Genomic DNA, 9,365 nt, shown 5'->3' with positions numbered 1-9,365 from the left:
TCTAGTGTCTCCCCTCTGGCCTTAAATAATCATTTAAAAATATGATTATTGTTAATATTTTTTTTAAGATTATTTGATTTTATTATATAGTTTCTCAATATGTGGGAAAAATAAAGAAGTGTTGCATTTTAAAAAATTTAATGTAAATATGAGTAATCATGATATGAATATATGAAATTTATATATTCAACAATATCATTGGTTTTAAATTTATTTATATAAATCGGGTTTTAAAAAAAATATGTATATTTTAATATTTAATATAAAAATTAAATTGATGTGAGTGGTTTTAGTTTAATTTGGTGTTTTTAAAAAGTTCTTTTGTTAACATTAAGTTCTTTAATTTGGTAATTATTTGATAAAATTTAAACAGAAAATATTTTGAACATTCTAGGTAACCATCTAGAAGTTTAGGTCCATGGAACCTTTGTTAAGAATAAAAGTTTTAAGTATTTTTTAAAAATATTATATTAGTATTTTTTTTATTGTAAAAATTATAAGATATTTGTTTTCAATTACTTATCCATGAAACAATGAAATTTTGTTTTAAAAAAATAATATGAGACTAAAGCCGACTTGGCGAAACAAAAGTCGGCCGGAGGCTAACAACCAAGCAGCAAAACCCAATTAGGGAATTTCTAATCCTCACTAGTTTTAGAGATAAACCGAACCAAATCAATTAGCAAAACTTAACCAAACCGTCTCTGAATTTCTCTCGCTCTCGCTCTCTCCAAAATCAGCGCGCACACAAAACCCTATTTAACCCCTATACCCCAAGACCTTGAAAAGCCCTAACAATGGCTTCAAGTTTACTTCGATCTCGCGTTTCATCCATTGTATCGAGAAGTAAGAAACCTAATCGACGAACTTTTAGTTCAAACGTCGACAAAGAATCGATCATCTCTTCTCAATCCATCATCACTGATCAAGCCGCCGAGGCGACAGCTGCTGCGGCGGAGTCGTCGGCTGAGGCTGCTGCGAGTTCGGATAGGAAAGGCTGGAGCCTTTTTAAGTATGGGCTTATAGCCACTCTTACTGGAGCTACTGGTTTTGCTGGCTACGCAACATACGGTTGGTCCTAGTCTTTTTTGCTTTTCGTTTTGGAATTTATTCCGAGGCTTTTGGCAGCGGAGTTCAGCTTTGGAGAAAGAGAAGTTGGTTGGAACATGATAAATCAGGACGGCTAGGCGTGATTGAATAATTTCCACGACAAATATAATTAGTCCTATTTGAGTATCTATGCTTTTTGTGTCTGAAGTTATTTTGATTCACTGGGTATTGCAGTCAGAACTAATATTGCATTTTTACGTGTTTTCAGCATATACATTGGACGAAATAGAGGATAAGACAAAAGCATTGCGTCAATCAGTTAACTACAAGGCAGGTGAAGATGAATCCTCCATTGAGGTAAGTCTAACCTGGAGCTTTGCCTTAATATTACTTTGCCTTTATCATTTTGGAGTTCCTTTTTTCCCCTCTCAATATGATCTATGTGGTAAGAGTTATTCGAGTTGTATGTTTTAAAAGCTATGCATAGCATTGATATGGCATAAGTAGGAATTTAAGAAGAAACTAGTGACAAGTAGAAGGTATGTGAGTATTTGTTTTGAGGCAAATGGTTTGAAACTTTGAATGAGTTTTATGACAGTAAACTAGGAGAATCTCACTGCCACTTCATTGTATCTCTGCCTTGGTTATTCAGAGTAGTTGTGTCTAATGGTTGCTGAACTGCCCTTAATTCATAGTACTTGGTGAAATGCCATTAAAGTTTTTTAACTCTGTTATCATACTCTTGTGCAGAAATATCAGGGTTTGCTCTATTCTGCTGCAATGACAGGTAAGATCCCCTAATATATGTTTTATTTCCTTTTTCCAGAAACCTTTCTCATAATATGGGTTTTATTTCATACATTCCAGCAAGATCATCCATCTTCAAGAGGAAGTTACCTTTGGTATCTGCAAATTAGTTTTATTCTTTGTGTAATGTTGCGGCTACATCGGGTGCCTATGTGATGTTTTTCTTCAACTTGAATCATCAGTTGTTAAGCCACAAAATTATTTTCTTTGCGTATCTATTCAAATTCAACTTTCCTTTTTGAATTTAAATTTCAGTAGTGACCTTAGGAATTTGCTATGACTAATAAGAGAATAGAAGTTGTGAGAATGTGTAGGAGAATATATTATATAAATTGGATGGCGCTGTAAAAGTTGGTTACTTAAGATTCAATAATACTGCAATTATTCTCTCTTTTTCTCTGTGTGTGTTCCCTCTGTCCCTCTTTATCCTTTCTTGACCTCTTCATTCTGTTTCTCTTCCCTGCGTCTCATCTTTTTGTCATTCTTCCTTCTCTTTTCTTCTGCCAATCTGGTGCAATGTAACAAGTTGGGTCAGAACTCTGTACCTCTGAGGGTTTTGTTTCCAAATCTGTTGCTGGAGTTGTTGAGAGGAGCCTTGCTTCAAATCAGGCTCTTCTACCTCTTCTTCTTCTTTGCACATTTCTCATTTCGGATTTCCTCTACTCTTCTTTCTACTATTCTCTTCCTTTCTTGAAATTCTTCTCCATAGATTCTTTTTTCTTCTTTCTTGAGAAAGAAACCCTGTTCATAGGATTTCAAGTTGGTGAATTCCAAAGCATTTCACATGGGAATGATACTAGGGAAATTTTGCCCTTGCCACATCCTAATGTTAGAGAAATGGGGAAGAAAGTTGTGAGATAATATACAATCTTGATAAAGATCAAGGGTTTTGGCAGAAGGGGTGACCATAATTCAGATTGTTCCAGTCATGGAAAAGAGAGATTCTGATGGCTGTGATGGTCTTGCCGTGGACTAAGAAGTTCACGTGGATTTTGGTGGTTCTAATTTTCGGAACATGATTTTGCTGGGACTGATAATCATGCTCCTGCACCCATATTAAATTATTTTCAAAAGTTTGATGAAGATATGGACCCTTCAATTGAAGACTTCTCTGTTCTTTACTTTGCTGAAATTCTTGACAATGGTCATGGATTGTTGTGGTATAAATTTGAATTGCTCCAAGGAGATTTACATAACAATCTTTTCTTGTTGCCAGCTAGGTGTGTTATTGATATGGGAAAAAAATGGAACAGGGAAAGGAAGGGATCAGCATAGATAGTATTAGTCTTGTGGCAGTTGTGATTTGGAATTGCAGTTGAGTATTCTTGTGATCCTTAAAGAAGATACTTCCGAAATTAGGAGAAAACAAAGACTTCATTTGTCTTATTGAAAATATTTTCTGCATTTTTTAACATTTGGGGCATTTAGGAAAATTAGTTAATGGAAAACATCTTCCTCACCAGTTAATAGAAAACATCTTCCTCGTCAAAAGGAAAATTAAGTAATTTTTTAGGAAAATAACTATTTTTTTTAAAAGTCATTTTCTGGACTTTGAGAATCTTATTAACGCTACTAGGCTATCTATACATAAATTTATTAATATCCTTTATTTTTTAACATTGCAATCAAATAAAGGAAAATATATACTGCTCAAAGCAAACGAGTTTGGAATGAGGAGATGACAGAGGAAGAAAATCAGGCCCTTGATGCAGCTCTTTGTTTCTCAAATGCCTCTCAAGCTGTTGTGACAGATGCCTTTCCTGAAATCACTCTAATGTTGGAATATGTTGCATATGTAGGCAACAGTTTCTTTGTCATATTTTAGCTTTGCTTATTCATTGTTGAAGACAAAAATGATTGCAAGGACAGGAAAATGTTATAACTAATTAGAGAACAGGAGCTGTGAGAACTGAGAGTGTATAGGGGAATATATTGTGTAAATAGGATGGCATTGACAGGTGGGTACTCGATAAATTCAAAAATACAACTACTATTTTCTTCTCTCCTTCCCTCCTTTTCTCCTTTCTCGATCGTCTTTTGTTTCTTCTCTCTGCTTCTTTTTCCTTCTGTCCTCTTCTGTTCTGCCGATCCAGTGCATATGTAACGGATCTTCTTTCTTCTTAATGCATACCAAAAAATACAAGAGTGTATTCGGCGTCTCTAGGATATAGATGCTGCATGGTCAATAACAGCTGTGGATGGAATGTTGCTTTGGAGATCAAGTTCACAACTTCATTGTGAATTTGTGATTTAGTCAGTTTATGATGCAGATAAACTTGGGACTCAATGGCTTATGTTTTGTTTCACAGTTCCTGGTTATAAATAAACCACGTCTGTTGCTACAGCAACTGAGAATTTTTCTAGGTATCTACTGCTGAGCTATTAAGTGAAGGTATTTAATGGTGGATTTGCTACATGTGTTAGTTTGTAGATTATCTGATAATGGTTCTCCATAATTAAGTTTGGACAGCTATCAGGTGCAGATTTTCCTGAATCCATTCTCCTGAACTATTAAACTGTAGTACCAACTGGGGAATGAGGTGGTTGTTTTGGACCTGTGACTAAATGGTCTTCAAGCTGTTGAACAGCAGTTTAATAATGCTTTGTGTACTCTAGTTCTGCAGCAACATGCTAGGACCTTTTTCTTTGCATCTGTTTTTATCTTTGGCATTAACAAAGTCATTTGTCTGACTGTGATATTTCAGTTCCTGCTAAAGCAGTTGAACTTTACTTGGATACAAGAAGGGCAATTGAAGAACAAGTTAAAGTATGTTATTAAATGACATGCACCATCATCTTGTATGTACTCCATTTTTTAAATATTTTATTGTTGTTGACCCTTTGATGGTGTTATGTAGGGGTTTACTGAACCAACCTCAGATAAACTATTACCTGATTTGCATCCGTCTGAGCAACATGTTTTTACTCTGGTTTTGGATCTTAATGAGACCATCATTTATAGTGATTGGAAGGTAAGGCTTGGAGTTAAACGCTTCTAGTGGAAATGATATCAATTTTTTCTTTATAAAGTTTAAATTTTGTACGTTTCCCTGATCTTATAAAGTGGTTTGAGTCTCATATATGTGTTCATGCAAGTTCTCTTCACCTCTGTTCTCGGTTTGTGTGTTCATAGAAGATTTATCACTTACAGTTTGTTTTACTAATATGTGCTTGAGGGATTTGTATCAGATATAATTTTTAAGAATGCCTGTTTTGTTGTTGTGTAAAGCGTGATAGAGGTTGGCGTACCTTCAAAAGACCTGGGGTTGATGATTTCTTGCAACACCTCTCAAGGTTATATGAAATCGTTGTGTATTCTGATCAGCTGAACATGGTAATTTGAATTCATATTTTGTCACCTCACTCTATCATATGCTATCAATGCACTTTTATTCCTCAAATTCATTGTCATTATGAGTTATCTTTTTTGGCTTGTGCAGTATGTAGATCCTGTTGTTGAAAGGTTGGACACCAACCACTGCATTCGATATAGGCTGTCAAGGGGTGCTACAAAGTATCAGGATGGAAAGCATTATAGAGTATGGTTTATTGCTTTCTTCATTCCACTCCACCCTGAAATACTCTCTTTTAAACTGCTTATAGATGTTATATTGAAATGAATCTCACATTCTGGTAGACGATTATATGTTTGACATTTGCTACCTGTAAATATTTGTCGAGTTAAGGGTTTCTGGAATTGAATTCCTTCCCCGTGTCCTTATGATGAGAATCGGAATTCGGAAATTGTTCTAATGCTTCTCTAGCTATATGTGTTGAGCAGTCCATGTGTGCTATATCATATTTCATATTGCATATAATGCTCTGGCTTTAATGTGTTGTATTGTAGTGCATGATCTCTCTAGGTTCTGTTGAACTATGGAGATATACTTGTTGACGTATAGATCATATTTGTTAGAGGGGAACTTACTGTTCAACGAGGCCCTGGGCAAAGAGGAGCTCCATTATGAGGGTAGAATGCAAATCCTATGTACAGTACAGCATTGCTGATCTGAGGTGTTTTTGTTGTTGGGGTGGTTATGTAATTCTATCTGTATTAGGAATCCTGGGCGCATTAGTATTAGTCAATACAAATATCTCCATTTTCTATTAAAAAAAAAAACAGGTGATGTCCACGGATGTAGGCACACTTGCCAAACTACTAAAAATTTCTTTTGTTCAATTTTCTCTATTTTCTAATTTTTGCAGGTGTGTAATCCTTGGTATTTCTGCTAACATTACTTGTCTTTTTCAGTTCATCAACCCTGTCTACCATGTTCTTCCTTGAAACATTGAATTTTGTGGTGGGGGGCATCTAGATGTTACTGGAGTTTGTTTGGCATTGTTGCTGGAGCTACTATTAAAAAAATAAAATAAAAAACTCTTAAATATGTTGATTAGATGGATGAAAACATAATCTTTCAGTAGCATCTAAAACATTCCTTTTTTTTTTTGAAAAAAAAAAAGGCTTATTTGGCCTCCCAACCTCCCCAAATGTGGCCCTGGAACCAGAATGTCCTTCACATTTATGTTGGAGTAACTTAATCTGCAATATGTTTCATGTAGAATTAGAAGATGAACCAGAAGTTTCATTTGTTTTTGACATGTAGGTGATTTGTATCTACATGGTTTCATTTCAAAGTCCAAGGGAATGGAAGATACTCTTAACCCAAACAATTAACTCCTGGACTATTTTATTTTATTATTTAATTTGTCACTCCCCATCTTTGTTTCAGAGTTTGCAATATACGTGAGTCTCCAAGATTTGTCAGCAGCCGAAAATTTTCTTAACCAATGAGAACACATATCTTTGCTCGTTGTTGCTAAGGTTTGCTTAGAATCAAAGTAATTTCCGTCATTGGTGCCAGGTGTACTAAGGATTGCATATTAGGCCACTGTAGTTAGAAGCCATAATCTAGGGCTTTTTTTGGGGTTTAGTTCATTGGTGAGGCTTTTTCATCCCATAGATCCCACCATCTCCTCCCCCCAATTCAACTTGGATGGAACTTGAATTTGAGACCTGGCTAAAATTCCAAAGATGGCCCCAAGTAAGTTATATATATATATATAGTAAAAAAAAACTCTTATAAACAACAACAGGAGTCATTCAGACAATTCTGGTTCAGGGCAATACAATTTTAAACTGTGACAATGATTGCCCATGCCTAGGATGACTATTGAATGGGGATTTTATTTTAGCTGGTTATTCCTGGCATCTATAAGGCTGCTTAATGAGGTGGATGAGAATCCAATACTTAATTTTAAATGAAGCATGAGGAATCAATAAACAAAGTGATTTTTGTGGCATGGTGTAGTTGCAGTTTAGATGCATATGAGCTGCTTTTCAACATGTATCCATTATATTTTGTGGCTGATTGCAGCTGTTGTTATAATGCATCATTGATAAGATAAATTTCATGTTGCCACTTTGCTAGAAAGAGATCTATTCCATGTTGGCAATGCCTTCTGAAGCTTGTTGCTTTTTCAATTTTGTTTTACTTTATTTTATTTATTTAAATTTTTGTTAGTGTTTCTGAAGCTGTTACTATTGTGAAATCAATAATTTGTAAGAAATATAATTGTTTTTTTCAGGATCTATCTAAACTTAATAGAGATCCAGGTAAAATTATATATGTGAGTGCTCATGCTTTTGAAAATAGCCTTCAGCCAGAAAATTGTGTCCCTATCAAGCCATTTGAGATTGATGAGAAAGGAGAAGGATCTGTGGATACAACACTTTTGGATCTCATTCCATTTCTTGAATGTAAGTATGTTGGTTTTATTGGGTGCATATGTTAGGTTTATATGAAAATAATATGGAATCTCTACCATAAATTTTGAGAATCCGTTAGATGAAACATCAAACCAAGGGCAGAACAAAACTCTGTCCCCTAGGCTTGCATGATATGTAGTAAAAGTACCGTTCTGGTTTGTGTGCAGATGTTGCTCGTGCAAGTCCATCAGATATCAGAAAAGTGTTAGCATCTTATGAAAGGAAGGATATTGCACAAGAATTTAAGGAACGTTCCAAGCAAACGCAGAGGTAAAATTATAATCTTTCTTGCCTATGGAGTTTATCCGAATTTATTGGGTTGCTTGAAGCCAACATTGATGTGACATGCAAATTAAATGAGCAAAATTTTATTAACTGAATGGCATGTTAATCCTATTGAATGATGATCCAGGAGAATGCAAGAACAGAGGCAGCAAGGTTTTTTCCGAAGAATGTGAGCATCAGGCTATAACATAGTAATATACTCAACGAGTCTTCAGGAGATGAATGTGAAGATATTGGTATTGAAGTAATGAAGCCCATTTGTTCTTGCCCGAGAAGAAATTTCTGGTTAAAGAAAGATTATAAATTGATGAAACCCTTTTCTCTTCATCATTAAATGCCTGACATGAGATTTGTAATTTTTGCTTCGGCTGTTAGCATCATAATTGTTGGTCAATCATCTTGAACATCGAGTATTCTGTTTAATCTTGTTTGTTCTATAGCAAACGTTGAGTTAATATACGTGGCCAATTTTCTAGTGTTGGTACAATTTTTGTTTCACTTGACCAATTAATCGGAGCTATCATGATTTAGATGTGTGAACTCAGATAATTTCCTATCGTCCTTTGAATGTATTGTCAAATGTGTTCAAATGTGATCAGTGTGAAGAGATTTTCTTTTTATTTTTTGACAGAGAATCATAGAAAGGCCCTGAAAAGGCAAGGAGAGAATTACGTAATTGATTTGTGTCAAAGAAAATAATCACTTGGAGAGACTGAGCTGTTACGTTATTCATCCTATTGACGTGGATAACCCTTGAAATCTCAACAGCTTTGCCAATAAAGCTGCTTCTCGACATGCCCTTATGGGATATATAAGGGATCTGTTATTCCCTTGATTCTTTTGCAATTCTACCTCGTTAAAATGTTCACGCCATGAATGGGTTTGGGTCTAATGATGCATCTTCCTATGACAGTGTGACGCTGATAGTGAGGGGTCCGTATCCGTATGCCTTTGACCAAGGGCCGATTTTGTTTGGAACCAGCAATTTGATCTGATCTGCGGATTGAATCAAAATCAGTATGGTTTTGAACAAAACGAAGATTGGTTTGTATAAAACTTTTATAATTAGTCTTTTATAGTTTCGATTAAATTTAAATTCTAAATATTTTTCATAAAGTAAAACAAATAAACTTAATTTATTATTTAATAATTAACTTGTCTACCAATTCTTTCTTTCTTTCTTTTTTTTTTTGAAATGGCCTTGTCTACCAATTCTAAATAGTAAATTTTTTAGTAGATTATATATCGATTCAAGTTTAATAAGGGTTCAAAAAAGGGGTTTGTAACTGGCTCTCTAATAGAAAGTTCCTTTCCGCGCCCGGAATTAACGGTCCAATTCATGGCCTAGGTCCATAGTCCTTGCCTTGGGATGCCTAATCTAGGATTGGTTTTAGGTTCTGCTGCAACGTCACTGTCCTAAGGACCCAGTACAACGACTTGGCCTGGCCGAGCC

At 35.1% G+C, this 9,365-nt stretch overlaps 1 protein-coding gene across 1 annotated transcript; it reads left to right on the top strand.

Annotated features, from left to right (window-relative positions):
* The first annotated feature begins 640 nt into the window (after positions 1–640).
* Positions 641–8,452, top strand: LOC122723247 (mitochondrial import inner membrane translocase subunit TIM50-like). The gene is made up of 10 exons (XM_043954965.1): positions 641–1,071; positions 1,319–1,407; positions 1,801–1,837; positions 4,563–4,624; positions 4,716–4,829; positions 5,087–5,191; positions 5,298–5,396; positions 7,447–7,618; positions 7,795–7,897; positions 8,040–8,452. The coding sequence occupies exons 1-10, from the start codon at positions 798–800 to the stop codon at positions 8,083–8,085; spliced, it is 1,101 nt and encodes a 366-aa protein (XP_043810900.1). The 5' UTR covers positions 641–797; the 3' UTR covers positions 8,086–8,452.
* The last annotated feature ends 913 nt before the right edge of the window (positions 8,453–9,365 follow it).

The sequence above is a fragment of the Manihot esculenta genome, chromosome 3 (genome assembly GCF_001659605.2).
Source record: "Manihot esculenta cultivar AM560-2 chromosome 3, M.esculenta_v8, whole genome shotgun sequence".
Taxonomy (NCBI): domain Eukaryota; kingdom Viridiplantae; phylum Streptophyta; class Magnoliopsida; order Malpighiales; family Euphorbiaceae; genus Manihot; species Manihot esculenta.
The sequence above is the reverse complement of the archived record's forward strand: the minus strand, read 5'-3'. Positions and strand labels throughout refer to the sequence as shown.

Excerpts from the sequence above, each read along its gene's own strand:
- LOC122723247 (XM_043954965.1), top strand. The coding sequence starts at position 798 with ATGGCTTCAAGTTTACTTCGATCTCGCGTTTCATCCATTGTATCGAGA. Across the intron at positions 1,072-1,318 it reads TGCTGGCTACGCAACATACG|CATATACATTGGACGAAATA; the intron begins GTTGGTCCTAGT and ends ACGTGTTTTCAG. Across the intron at positions 4,830-5,086 it reads TCATTTATAGTGATTGGAAG|CGTGATAGAGGTTGGCGTAC; the intron begins GTAAGGCTTGGA and ends TGTTGTGTAAAG.